The sequence below is a fragment of the Nyctereutes procyonoides genome, unplaced genomic scaffold (assembly GCF_905146905.1).
Source record: "Nyctereutes procyonoides isolate TBG_1078 unplaced genomic scaffold, NYPRO_anot_genome, whole genome shotgun sequence".
Classification (NCBI taxonomy): domain Eukaryota; kingdom Metazoa; phylum Chordata; class Mammalia; order Carnivora; family Canidae; genus Nyctereutes; species Nyctereutes procyonoides.
The window spans coordinates 32,286,767-32,301,593 of NW_026575132.1; the positions used below are offsets into that span (position 1 = coordinate 32,286,767).

At 50.1% G+C, this 14,827-nt stretch overlaps 1 protein-coding gene across 1 annotated transcript in view; it reads right to left on the reverse strand.

Annotated features, from left to right (window-relative positions):
- Positions 1-13,097, reverse strand: part of VSTM4 (V-set and transmembrane domain containing 4) — a 98,569-nt gene extending 85,472 nt beyond the window's left edge. Inside the window, 2 exon segments of the mRNA XM_055345522.1 lie at positions 5,330-5,728; positions 13,030-13,097. Coding sequence (XP_055201497.1) covers positions 5,330-5,728; positions 13,030-13,090 — 460 coding nt within the window. The 5' untranslated portion in view covers positions 13,091-13,097.
- Between the last annotated feature and the right edge of the window lie 1,730 nt (positions 13,098-14,827).

Sequence of the window (14,827 nt, forward strand, 5' to 3'; positions counted from 1 at the left end):
AGGTCATGATCTCATGGTCTTGAGATCCAGCCCTGCATTAGGCTCCATGCTGAGAGTGGAGCCTGCCTGCCTCTCTCTCTCTCTGAAATGAAATGAAATGAAATGAAATGAAATGAAATGAAATGAAATAAAAAATTGGGGGGCAGCCCCAGTGGCTCAGCAGTTTAGCGCCACCTTCAGCCAGGGTGTGATCCTGGAGACCCAGGATCAAGTCCCGCGTCGGGCTCCCTGCATGGAGCCTGCTTCTTCCTCTGCCTGTGTCTCTGTCCCTCTCTCTCTCTCTCTCTGGTCTCTCATGAATAAATAAATAAAATCTTTAAAATTTTTTTTTAATTTTGCTTATGACAATGTAGCATTTCAAAACAGGAAAATTTTATCTGTTCAATAGATAATGTAGGGACAACAAGATAGCCATTCAGAAACAAAAAGTTAATTATCCCACACCTTGTATAAAAATGGATTCCAAAGAGATAAAGGAGTAAAACTTTTTTTTACTTTGAAAATCTTTGAAAATATTTCTAAAAATACAGAAAATACTTTTATAAGCTTGGGTGGGAAATACTTTCCTAGATAATATATGAAATCAAGGTACCATGTGCAATTTATTGAATAAATTACCTCTCAAAAAAATACAACTGAGAAAAGAAATACCATAAATCGGAAAAAAAAAAAAAAAAACCAGCAAATCTGGCAACATAAATATCCTGAAAATGTAAAATATCTATTTGGCAAAAAAAATAAAAATAAATAAAGTGTAAAGATAAGTAATAAACAGGAAGAAAATTGTGTACCATATATAACAGGTAAAGAATTAATGTTCAGAAAAAAAAAATATATATATATATTAAAAAGACAGCATCCCATTGAAAAACAGGCAAAGGTTAGGTACAAGCAAATTTTTTTAAAGATTTATTTATTTATTTATTTATTTTTAGAGGAGAGATAGAGCATGCACAAGCAGGAGGGGCACAAGGAGAGGGAGAGAGAAAATTCCAAGTGGACTCCATACTGAGTGCAGAGTCCAACACAGGGCTGGACCCTACAATCCAAAGACCATGACTTAAGCCAAAACCAAGACTCATATGCTCTATGACTGACCCAGATGCCCTGACAGAAACTGATTTTCTAATTTCTAATATGACTAGATGTTCAATCTCACAAATAATTTTATATAATAATTGAAATTAAATTGTATTGAATACAATAATTGAAATTAACACAACAATGAAATATTATTTTTCCCATCACTGGGATAAATAATGAAAAAGATTAATAATATCCATTGGTAACGAGGCTTCAGGGAAATAGACACTATCATGCAATGATGGCCAGAGTATAAATTCATAAAATCTTTTTGGAGAGCATACAAGCATTGTCTATTAAAAATTTAAATATACATAGCCTTAAGCCCAGCAATTCTCTTTCCAGGAATCTAACCAACAGAAATACTTGATAATGTGTAGAAAGATGTTCACTGAAGCACTTGTGTTAATGAAAAATTGGAAGTTTCATACGACCTCATCACTAGCGGAATGATGGCATGCAATTTGATGTTGCCTGGCTATGTAGTATCAGTTACAGAAAAGTATAAATAATATCCCCAACGATACTCATAAGGCATGAAGTGTAGTGTTGTTAGAATATACGTGCCCAAATGCCCACAGAAGAGGGACCTGATGGTTGTAAACCACATCATTGATGATGATTACCTTTGGGGATGGCAGTGCAACTGAGAATGTTAGGATAGATCTCTGAGGACTAGCAAAGAAGTCCTCAGGAAAGAAGGATAGATAAGGGCCTCAAATAAAATGTACAATTGGAATAGGCCAAGGGAAAGAGGGGTGACTTCTCCCAAAGAAGGTGACATTATCCACCAAGTCTCACCTACCTCCAAGTACCAATCACAAGAAATGCTATCAGAGCTTTTCATTCATTCATCAAGTACTTAATGAGAGTCAACCATATACTAGACATTCATAGTCCTCCTCCTCTTTCTCCTCCTCCTCCTCATCATCTCCAGAAAGTCTATATTACATAGACCAATCCGTGGAAAAAGGGCATTTTCAATGCTGGTAGGAATATAAATTCATAAATTCTAAAGGTCACCTCCTCAAACTGTATCAATCTAAATTATTTCAGTCATTAAATTGAATATATATTTGGACCCAGCAATCGGAGTTGCAGGACTTTATTCTAAAGGCAGAGACATTTGTGGAGATTTATTGACAAGAATTTCAAACAACCTAACTGTCCAATAACAGTAAGTGAAAAGATAAATTATGATACGTCCACACCATGGAACGCCAGCCTGTCATTTAAAATTATGTGATGGAAGCATATTTGACAACATGGGAAGACGTGCACACTCTAGTAACATGAGAAAAGCCAGTCAGAAAATAGTACTTATGGTTATGAGTGGAATTAGGTTTTTAATTTTTATTTGCATACAAGTGATTGGAAGGATCTACTTTAAAATGTATATAAAATGTTATACCTGTGTGGAGATATTACAAGCCATTTTATTTTCTTCTTTAAATCCCTTCCGTATTTCTTCACATAGTCTCTACTCAAACTATTATTTTTGCAATAGAAAACAGCCAACATGGGGAGACCAGGCTAAACTGCTGTGACACTTGCTCTGTGCCAGCAACCACCCCATCAGTATACAGCGCGAGTCAACTTCCTTTTGCAGCAGTGAGATGAGAAGACACCATGTGTCAACCTTTCTTTTTGGGAGTTCACAGTGGAAGACCAGCAATTTCATCTCACATTAAGAACAATGCAAGGAGAGTGCAAGACCATCCACGGTCAAGGGCAGAGGATGGGCGAAGTGTTAAAAACAATCCCGAGAAAATTTCCCCTCTCCTCTGTTAAGGCTTGAGAAGCCTCCAGGGAAGAAGAACAAAGTAAGTACCTTAGAAAAGAAGGGCTCTGGGGCCCAGAGAAGAAAAGGCACTCACTCCAAAATTCTCACTTCTGAGAATTGCTAATCAGTGTTATAACCCAAAAGTATTTGCCCATAGAACTTTCCATTGTGTTTGTTTCTGTTCTGGTTTTCCATATAACAATTATGAACATGAGGTGAAGATTTAGGAAAACAAAGCCCCTGGAAATGAGCAAGGGAAAGGGCCTGGGGAAAGGCATCCCAGGAGGCTGGAGCCTCAAAAGCCTGTTCCCCTCCTTGCCCAGGAAGGACAGTGAGCCAAGCTGCTGCATGCTCCCCCCCAGCCTGGGGCAGACCTGTTCCAAGCTAAACAAGCCAGTCTGCTTTCAGGGCATTTATTTGGAGTTACCTTTTCTTTTCTTTTCTTTTCTTTTTTTCAATTTTATTTATTTATGATAGTCACACAAAGAGAGAGAGAGGCAGAGACATAGGCAGAGGGAGGAGCAGTCTCCATGCAGGGAGCCCGACGTGGGATTCGATTCCGGGTCTCCAGGATCGCGCCCTGGGGCAAAGGCAGGCGCTAAACCACTGCGCCACCCAGGGATCCCTGGAGTTACCTTTTCTTAACCCTCCTAGTGTAGTCTCCCTTGAAGCCTACATAGAATGTTCTAGAAGGCATGGTCATCACTTCCTAAGGTTTTCAATAATCCCGTCAGAAAACCACAGCCTTGCTCAGAGGCTGAGCCAGTGTGAGGAGCAGGAGGCTCTGAGGCAGAGCAGATGCAGCCAGGGAGGCCCAGATCTGTTGTGAGATTACAACCACTTCCAGAGCATGTATGGAGTGAGCATCAGACAGACAGATAGAGATAGTGGTAAAAGGAAGAAGGAAAGAGTAAGTGAAGGGAAGGGGAGGGTGGAGGGGAAGAATCAGAAACGGGAAAACCAAGCAATGGAAAGAAAAGGAGAGGAAGAACAGAAAGGAGGTTAAGAGAAGAGAGGGGGAAGAGGAGGCAGGAAGGGAGGTGGGGGGAGGAGAGGGGAGGTCGGGAGAGGAGAGTCCATGGTTCCAGTGAAATCTTATGAACCACTTCAGGTTCCCCAAGGAGCAAGTACCTAAATAAACATTCTAGAAGGAACTCAGCTTCACCCAATAAAAGTAGATTCACATTAAATAGTACACTAGATGACTGCATTTGAATGCAGGGAACCTTTTCATCTGTTCTAATTGGCACAGGGTCCTCACAACCGAGAGATGTAGTGTGCAGTTGCAGAATATACTGTGACATACAAATAAAAAGGACACATATACGATTTTATGTTTCAGAGCCGAGTGATATTCAGAGTGGATTCCCTCCTCAGCCCTTGGTCATTTGATGCATTTTTCTGTTTTCTGGGCCAAAGGATATATTTATACTAATAGTCATTTGTTTTCTTAAATGAATTTGCTCTGGGAGAAAAAGTGCACATTTCAGATAATACATCATTCTGCGCTTAAGAACATTATAATGAGCAAACTCCAAAGGCAAATAAAGTTGTACTGACCACTATCTACATAAATTATCTACTTTAACACATCCTTTACTCATGCAGGATATTAAAAATACCCTTTCTCCTTCCGTCAAAAAAAAAAAAAAAACCCACCTCTTCACAACTGAGTTTTATCCCTTCAAAAAAAGCTTATCAAAACATCACTAATGCCTTTAATACTATATTACATGTATGTAATAAAATTAGATTCTTTCTCACACGTGGGACCATTAGCTTTACTTTGTGATCCTCTTTATCTTCTACCAGACCAAATTCAAGTTCAAAGCTATCAAAAATGTAATAGCACACAATAGCAAGTCTTATCAAAACTGTAGAATATTTCTCATAAAAAACAGCAACTCTTGAATGTGGCTCTTGGTAGCTAAGATGTTTCAGAACATGGCCCATGCTTCCTATCTTTCACCAGGAAGGGAGGGCTACCTCTGGTCCTCTGCCCGATTTCAGATGAATTTCTCAAGTGAGATGTTGCCTAAGGCTTGGATCAGTTTCTCTGGGCAACAGATCAGAGCTACGAGCCTGCCCTGCTCTGAGGCCTGGAAACTGTTATCAGGACCTCCCGACGCATGCTTCCTCCGTGGATGCCCAGCATCCCCCAGCCAAAACCACCACGGCAAAGCACACACACAGCCAGTCCAGTCTTTGAGACATGAAGGTTTTACCCAGGGCCAAGTTGGGCAGGATGGGGCCAGACACTTGCTCCTTCCTCTCCTTACTTCTGTGTTAGCCCCAGTGTCCAAGATCTAGCCTCATGCTCGCAGCCTGGTTCACATGGCTGTGGCCCACAGAGGCCATGAAGATGCATTCAAGCCCAGCAGAGCCATCTGGAGGCCCCTATGTCACCAATTAGAGGACTCATCTGTCCCCCCTTCTCTCCTCAAATTGCAGATATGCCCTTACCTCTCATTTCCGTCGCTGATGATCCATTGGACCAGGCAGTCCACTTATTCCTGTACTTGCTGATTTCCTGGACTTTACAGACGTAATGCCCTTGATCTGTTGGCTGGAGGGTCAAAACAGAGAGTGTGTAGAGTGCTCCCTGCCTCTCCTCGAGGAGGCACAGCCTCTGTCGGAAGGCACTGCGGCTGTAATTCCCATAATACTGCACCACCCGGAGCTTGGTCATCTTAACCATCAAGGCCTCCTGGGAGTTGGGGCTTGCGAAGAACCAGCGCACAGCCAGCAAGCTGTCCTTCCGTCTCTTCTGGGAGACATGGCAAAGAAGAGTGGCATTCTCCCCCTCCAGGTAGTCAACCACAGGCCCTGGGGACACGGTGACATTGAGGGCCCCACACACCTCTGCAGAGGGAAAAGGAAGGAAGCAAATGAGCTGCCTTTCCCCAGCAGGACACACAGTGCGTCTTTTCTCCAGGAGCCATCTATATTGCCACCCTGATACCCTCCACGCTCACTCTGTGCCTTTGTGGTGAACAGGAAGACTCCTTCTGGAGCATGGCAGGGATAGGGGGTTTCCGTGGGCTCCGATGTCCTCAGCCATGAGACAGTCTCATTGACATGAGATGCCACTGACCACCTGGCCCAGACATCATTAAAAAAATTTTTTGATTAGTTGCTAACTCTTAAAATTCAGACAATTTCACATAATGGTTTGGATTTGGGATACCTCTTAAAAATCTCCAACCCACATCCCATCCACCAGCCTGCCTCTCAGGATACACTTCGATCACTTTCATCACCTGCCTGAGTCAGCAATGCTGTGGGTCCAGGAGTTGCTCTTTCAAGCCCCTCGCCCTGTCTCAGCTGTTTCAGCTGGCACAGTATCAATGCTGGTCAGACAGGCACTGAACTAGTTAGTACCAAGTTGCTGGAACAACAGACGTTTCTCAGTTCCTTGCTCTAAGTCTTTTGTGGGCTCCCGATCCATGGTCTCAGAGCTACAGTGCAGGGATAAAGAATGAAGGAACCCAGGAACAGGGTTCCTCCCCCCCGCCCATAACCCAAAAGATGCTCCAAAATCCCAGACCTGGTCTACTATTTCCTGTACTTTGTTTTCTTAGTTAGATCCACCCCAACAGCTGCCCCTCCCGAACTGCCATTCTATCTCCAAGCTGACCTTGGAGGGAGCCACCCCAACATCCACCTGGACCAGCCAGACCAGTAGACCTCACACAGAGGCCTTCCTCCGTGGAGACCCAAAACATGGTGACTCCAGCGACTGAGCGGTGTGGCCATCCTGTCCCAGAGTCCACCGGTGGAGTCACCAGCTGGCAGGCAGAGCCCAGAAAGGATGTTTCACACAGTACACCCAGAACCTGACAGCAGGGCTATCTTCACACCAGGTCCCACGTCCTCACCCTGCTCTGCCAACTGCCCAGCAGCGAGCACCGTCCCCTGCCTGCCCTGCACAGGCAGGGGTCCCTGGGGTCATCTCAAGCCACAGTTTTCAACCCCAAGTGTCACCTCTGGTCACATGATGAAGGGGCTTGGGTCCTGATGTGAGGGTCACCAAAAGCTCTGAACTCTGGCCAGTGTTGCAGGTAGGCAAGGAGGAAGGATGAAAAAGAGATCAAGAAAGATTTGAACCCTCCACTGTGAAGAGACGGCAAGCCAACAAGGTGAGGCGCTGTGTCTGTTGGGGTGGGAAACACCCTTCACTGTAAAAATCCAGGCAAGAAGTTCATCCTCTCATATGGCTTCCACTTTTGAGTTAATAAACTAAATAATTTCAGAGATACGACTTACAGGTCACTTTCCTCTAATTTACTTTCTCATCTTTCAGAGGCCAGGCCCACCAGAATACTCCAGGACACTCCAAGATCCTTTACCTAACTTAATCACATCCATAGAGGACATTCTGCCACACAAGGTATCATTCACAGGTTCCAGGAATTAGGACACAGACCTTTGGGGGGGGGCACCTCACTTTTACCACATCATGAGAATCTTTCGTTACCTTAAAAAACAGATGGGTGTAAATTCACAAGAAAGAGGTTGGTGCTGGGGCTGGACTCTCCTCATGGAAAAGAATAAGATCATCTATGCCTGCAGCCACAGAGGACAAACCCATTCTAGGGAGATACTCGGGGGAGGAAGAGCATTAGTAGCCAAGGGAAAGTGCACAATCTCTGGCAATAATCTCACTGTGACAGAAATGGCTCATGTAGGACAGAAGAGGAAGACCCGCCCCCACCCCCCACTGTCTCCCATCTTGCCCATCTGCCCTACACCTTGCCCGTTCACCATATTCAATTAGTCCAAGTCCACCCCCCACTGCTAAGGCCCTGTCTGCAGCCCCCATGGGCCACACACACAGGACACCAGGCTGACCCACTTCAACAGCTGCCCGGGTACCGACAGGCAGAGAGCAGCAGAGAGCGGCAGCTGGCATCCAGAGTTGAAGCCCAGCTCTCCCTGCCCCCAAGGATCCCCCAGTGGAGTCGAGGGGAGAACCGGGAAAGGCAGGAAATTGAAACAATATGGGTGGGATGAGAGAGCCCAGACCCCACACTCCAGTCCCCTCCTATTAACGTCGTGTGAAGGAGGGATTATTTATAGTGTCTAAAACCAGGAGAATGTGCCAAGTGCTCAGTCCCCATGGAAGGCCAGATTCCATCCTGGAGGCAAACTAGTAACCCTTCTACTTCTGCAGTTCAGACCAGGAGTTGGCAGCCCCCGTGAAAGCCAATGGACTGAGCCATCTGCCTAAAATGACCCCTCCTTTTCTCTTTACTGGTGCACCTCTCTGCCTTCATTTAGCCCTATATTCTCTTACAGAGGGTCCATGCATGCTTCTCCCACCAAAGTGCAAAGACCCTTGTTATGGGCTGAATTGTGCCCCTGAATTCCTGTGTTGGAAGCCCGAGTCCCCACTCCTCAGAATCTGACTGTATTTCGAGATAGGACCTTTACAGAGGTGATTAAGTTCAAAGGAAGCTATTAGAGAGCACCTTGATCCAACACGTCTGGAGTCCTGATAAGAGGAACATGGGCCACAGACATGTGCCCTCAAGGAGGGAAGTCCATGTGAGGACACAGGGGGAAGGTGGCCATCTGCCAGCCAAACGGGGTCCCTCAGAAGAAAACAATCCTCCCAACAACACCTTGATCCCGACACCTCCAGGACTGTGAGAAAGAAATGTTTGTGGTATAAGCCCCCAGTCTATGGAAATTTGTGATGACAATCCTAGCAAGTCAATACAACCTTGAAGGCTTGTAGGTTCACAGGAAGGCTTGTCTGGGCACTCCACCTGTCTAGATATTTACACCCACTTTCAACTCAAAGATACTGGTGGAGGATGACTGAAACTCATGGCCAAAGGCCCCTTGGGGTCTTAAAGCTTTGCCAGAGAACACAGGCCCTCAGGGGTCCCCAGGCCTGCGATGAGACTTCCCTGAAAGTCAGATGTTCCCAGCAGCACCCTTTCCTTGACCCTGGAGATGGTGAGTTTAAACCCAGCAAATACAGTTCCCATTCAGGCATGGGGAGGGAGGCGAAAGGATGCAGGCATAGGTTCCCATGCCTACTAGATGTCAGCTGAGCTGGATATTTAGATAAGTACTAGAAAAGAAAAATCATGCAGCATCTGCCTCCCCACAGTTAGCAGGCCCCCGATGGCTCAGCAGAGATAAGAGCAGTGGGAGTCAGGATGGAGGAAGTAAGGACAACACCAATGTATGGAGTCAGGTTGACCAGAAGGCAGTGCCCAGAGGAGTCCAGACCTTTCCCTCTAGGTCTGTCTAAATGACAGAGTATGTACCCACCCTGAAGCACAAAGGGGAAGCCAAGCAAACACGAGCCAAGCCAGCTAAAGACAGGGGAGGATGGGTGTCACCCTCCAGGCAGGGCAGTCTCCCCTCTCCTGGCCTAGGAGGGAGAATTGTCAGAGTCATTCATGCCCAGAGAAGAACTGAACTTCTTGCTTTGTGACCCAGCTCTGCAGGGAATGGAGGTGGGAGGTAGACTCCCCAGCCCCCCATCCCAGGCTCCCCTGCACTCAGAGTTCCTATGTCCTCCAGCTTACATCCCAGCCTATGCTTTGTCCACTCAATCACTCAACAAATGCTTGCTGAGGAACAGCTAAGTGCCAGGCACTACACGAAGAAGACAGCATTCCTAACTTCATGGAGCTGAGAGGCCAGTGGGCCAGGTGGCCAGTCATGGGGGGGATAAGGACACAGGAGTGACAACCATCTGTGTCACATGCAGCAGAAAAAAGGTGCAAGGCTTTTAAAAAATCCGGGCAAAATCCTGATCTAGCCTGTGGGATCAGGGAAGAAGGAAACTCTGGGGAAGTGACCATAAGCTAAAGGCTGAGTTGAAGTTAAAATTCAGGAGAGTGGCAAAGAATGTCCTCCCTGAGAGAGAGGGGGGTGCCACCTGCGCAAAGAGCCTGAGGCACGAGGAAGCTGGTGCGGGCTGGACAGAGAACATACAACGTCCTCTGGCGAAGTGTACCACACAGTGGTCCAGAAAGCCACCAGGCCTACCAGCAGGAGGGGACTTTCCACCCCAACAAGGACTTTATAAACTTGGGGGAGTTTATAAAGTTATATGGGAGTTTATAAAGTTATATGGGAGTCCATATAACTCTTAAAAGAGGAATATGACAACATAGGCAGGGAAGACACTGAACCAAAGAGAGTAAACGGGATTCAGGCAGCAAGGAATCCTATTCTTTCAACAAGCACATGGCCCCCTATGGTCCAGGCCTTCCCAGTGGCTTGGTGGGGCTGGGCAGAGGGCCAGGGGGATGGTGTTCAATAGAGCAGGGCTAGAAACCTGGTGCTATTAAGTGTGAGGTTCTGAGAGCCTCAGTTTCCTCATCTAAAAAGTTGGAAGATGATGCCTGGCAAGGTGAGTGTAGGCTCCAAGGAGGAAACAGCTTTCAAATACTGACGCTTGCGTGTAAGGTCTGAGAGCTGGGCAGGGGAGGAGGCCAACAGAAAGTGACACATATGCTGACCCGTGAGCAGGGTGGGCTTCTTGGGTGTATGATCCGCAGTCATCCAGGGCCCTACACGTACTTGGAGGAGCCTGCCACTTGGCTCAATCTCTGCTGTCACTCTCTTGAAATTTTTGAATCAGGGAGCTCCCTTTTTTATTTTGTACCAGATCCCACAAATTATGTGGCTGTTCTACCTATAGGTGAACATTAAATTCTCATGGCTAGGACTTATGGGGTCCAACCCTCTTGCTCCCATTTGGATACTATCATGAGAAGGACTAACACAGCTCTGAATACAGCTTCAAAGAAAATCCCTGTTACCCAAGAGTGTACAACCTACTCATCTAGTACGGAGCCTCTGCCTCTCTCTAGCACTCACCCTGAAACGGGGGAGGGTACTTTCCAGTTGCAGGGGAGTGTGGGACTTCTAACAACAAGGTGTCCACCTTGCCTGGGACGCAGAGGTGCGTGTGGCTGCCACCAATGTGCTAGTGGTTCTGTGCCCCATGCTCCTTCTCTGTCCTGAAGAAACTGCTCCCACTCAGATCAATCCTCGCTGCTGCCCTGAATTTTATGTCATTAACTCCAATTCAGCCTTCTGCTCCTGGTCACTTCCCCAGGGTCTCTTTCTTTCTGGGTGCCACCCAGCCAGAAGTTTCTGCGTTTATAAAAAATTCAAATTGTGGGTGCCAATCAGCAGCAAAATCATTCATACCAGAAAGAAAGTCTGAATTCCTGACATATATCTCTGAACAAAATGCAATTGTGTTACTTATACACCTGTAGCACTAGGAGCCCATATTTATCAAGCACCACACAGAGGAGCTACCAGACCCAGCCTCTGGGGTGCTGCATTCACGTTAAAAGCCTGTCACCTGAAGCAGCTCTCAGCCAGGACAAACACAGGACCCTGACCAATGATAAAGGCTAGCACTGGCTGGGGGTGGACTCTATGCCAACCATTATTCTAAGTACCTTAGGTTTATTTTCCCAACTGACCCTCATACTACGTTTATCCTCATTTTACAGGGAAGAGGGCTGCCACACAGAGAGGCTGAGCCCACAGCCCAAGCTTACACAGAACATGGCAGAGCTGGAATCTGAACACAAGCCATCTGGCTTCAAAAGCAACTCTCAATCACCACACTGGACCGTGGTTTGGCTTTTAGTAAATATTTTGTCCCTCGGTTTCCTTTCCTGTAAAGTGAGGGGCTGGACCAGGTAACCGCTAAGGTCCCACACTGCCCCCAAATCAAGAAGTAGGAAAGTGCAGCAGACCTACATTAAAAAGCAGCTAGGCTAGGCCTGCCCTGGGGGACTGTGGTGAGGAGTCTTGGGTGAAGCACTCAGCAGACAGTGGCACAGGGTGAGTGCCACACAAGCAGGGCTGTCAGGATTATGCACAGCATGGCCTTGGGCACAGCCAGGGTAGACTGTAAAAAGGATCCCGAATTGCAGCTCTCAAGCCTCCAGGAGTCTCCTGAAAACATAAGAATTCCTTGACTCACACACACTCACACACACACACACACACACACACACACACACACACACCCCGCCAAAGTCACTCTCTGGGGGTGCCCTCCTTGATAGCAGCTGTGATTAGGAGGTGGTCTGGGAGCCTGGGAGGGGATGAGGACCCCTGTGCCCCTTGGCATCCTGTTGGCTGCTGGCTACTCCACGCAAGCCACCAGAGCAGAGCTGTCCTGTCCAAACCTCCAGTCACTGGCAGTCAAGACATTGAAAAGTATGACAAAAGCATTTCTCACAGCACCAATTTCAGATTCAGCAGAAACCCTGCTGCACTGGTAGCAGCGGGCCAGAGGGTGAATTTCTTCCTGCTTTGTGATCCAAGTTCCTCCTCCTCAGAGTCTGATCCACACTGGTTCAGATGGCAGCTCCGCCACTTGGTAGCTGGGTCACCCCTGGAAAATCGCTTCACTCTGAGCATCAGCTTCCTTATTTACAAGACGCAACTTAGATGGGAGAAGCACAAGCCGGAGCCAGGCCCTCTGGGCTCAAATCCCTCCTCCACAACTTACAAGCCTTGTGATCCAAGGCGAGTCGATTCCAGGGCCTGAGCCCCAGTTTTCTCACTTACGAAATGGGATACGCACAACACAACACAACACAACACAACACGGCGTCCAGGGGGCCTCGGCAAGTCAATGTCTGCAAGGCACCTGGATGCGTGCGTTTTGCTCTTGTCACGCGGGAAGCATATTGTCGGGGCTACGTGGGACAATGAGTAGCACGATGCGAGGCGCCCAAGAAGTAGAAGAGCCGCTGGGGCAGGCAGTCAACGACCATTCTAGGAGCAAGGGCTTCTCCGCTCTGAGGCGGGCGGGCCGGGCTCCCGGGATCAGGGGCGCGCTTCGGGGGCGGCGGCCCGCAGTCCCGGCAGCGCTCTCCCAAGGCGGCGCCCCGGGGGCGCTCGGCCCGCCCGGCCCCTCCCACCGGCCTGACCACCCGAGAGGAGCGGGGGAGCCGGCCCCGACCGCGGCGCTCACGGAAAGGAAACGGAGCCGCAGCAAGGCCGGCGCAGCCCGCGGCCACCCGGCGCCCCCGCCCGGCCCCGGCCCCCGCCCCGGCCCCGGCCCCGGCCCCGGCCCCGAGCGACCCGGCCCCGAGGCGACCCGGCCCCCCCAGGCGCGGCCTCCCCGGCGCGGGCTGCCCCTGCCTCGCCGCGCTTACCCGGGGCCGGAGCCGGAGCCCGCGCCAGCAGCACGGCCGCAGCCAGCGCCACGAGCCGCATCTCCCCGCCGCCGCCGCCGCCGCCGCCGCCGCCGCCGCCGCCGCCGCCGCCGCCGCCGCCGCCGCCGCCGCCGCCGCCGCCCCGCGCTGTGACGCCCGCCCGGCCCCGCCGCCGCCAGCCCGCCCCGCGCTGTGACGCCCGCCCGGCCCCGCCGCCGCCAGCCCGCCCCGCGCCGCCCCCAACCCCCGCCCCCCGCCCGGCCCCGGCCCCGGCCCCCGCCCCCGCCCGGCCCGCCCCTCCCCCGCCCCTCCCGCGCGTGCCCGGGGGCGGGGGGGAGCCCGCGGTGCGCCCTCCCGGCCGCCTGCGGGCGGCTCCTTGTCCACGTCCCCGTTTCACAGGCGGGAAAACTGAGGTTCCGAGACCGGTTCGCGGGACACGGGGAATGCACAGCCGCAGTGGGCTTCGCGGTCGCCGTGCGTCCGACGGTCATTGCCGAGGGGAAGGCTGCTTGGAGTCTGGGGCTTTGGGGCCGGTGGGCACCTGCTGCCCAGCCGCCCCCTGCCAGCCCTCCACGGCAACCTTTGTGAGCCAAGGAGCAGCCAAAGGAGAACAAGCCCTCCTCTGCTGCCCTGAACTGGGTGTGGAGGGGTGTCCGGGCTGGGCTGGAGAAGCTTGGAAAACTGAGAGGGTTCGCACAGCCCAGCTCAGAGTGTGTGGCCACTGTGAAAACCAGTGAGCACCCGGGGCCCCGTAGCCACAGCCTGGGAGAAGTACTTTGCTCCGGGTCACCGAGTCCTGGCGCTGTAAGACTCCGGGACAGTTCCCGAACTTCCGTGTGCTTCCGTTTCCTCCATCTGTACAACGGGGGGGGGGGGGGGGGGGACATCCATTGTGGGGTGTTTAAGATCAAATGAGGCAGCTCCAGCTAGGGCTCAGACCCTGGCCCCTGGCCCATGAATGTCAGCCACCGTTGCGATCATCGTTTATACGTAAGGAAGCCTACACAGAGGGTGGGAGGAGTGACAAAGCCACTCAACCCACCTCACTGTGCGCCGATACCAGTCTCTTTGCCATGGTTCTTGACTTGGAGACTGAGTCTGACTAATGTGTTAGTCCGGGGTCTCTAGCTCAAGAACAGTATATATTAGCTATATTCTCTGTGTCTGTCAGGAGAAAAGGGGAGTCCTGCTTGGGAGTGGGTCCCTGCAGAAGCAAGAGAACAGGGTCCCCATCTCTTCCCCTCTAAGAGCAGAGGAGGCTTGGGGAAGGCATGGAGAGAGAGGTGGTGGTGCCCCCTGGTGCTGAGCCACCGGGCCTGTCCCAGAGGGACCAACCATCCCTGCAGCCCAGACCAGTGGGTGCAAGCTTTTGTGGTGTCTCCAAATCCCAGGTACTTCCTGGGGTCCCTGGTCCCTCTAGGGCTCTTCTCACTGGGAGACCATGCCGTAGAGTAGGCCCCTGCCATGACTTGGCGGACCATCAAGGTAGCCAGGCTGGAGGGAGCAGCTAGGCTGCTAAGAGGACCTGAGGAGTCTGTAGTGAGCTGGCTGCAAGGTCTCTAGGTCTGAAGACAAGGACAAGAACCCGTGTCAGTCTGGATCCTACAGCACAAACAAACATACCTAGAAGACTTCCAGACCAGAGCTTGGAAATCACTTTGCATGTGTAACCAGCTAAGCCTCATACCCCATCTCTGTGAGGTCCCAGGCTCCATTTCTCAGATTAGTGAGCTCAGGCTCAAAGAGGACCACAGTCCCACCCAGGATTCTGTGGGCCCCTGAGTGTCTGACATGGAAC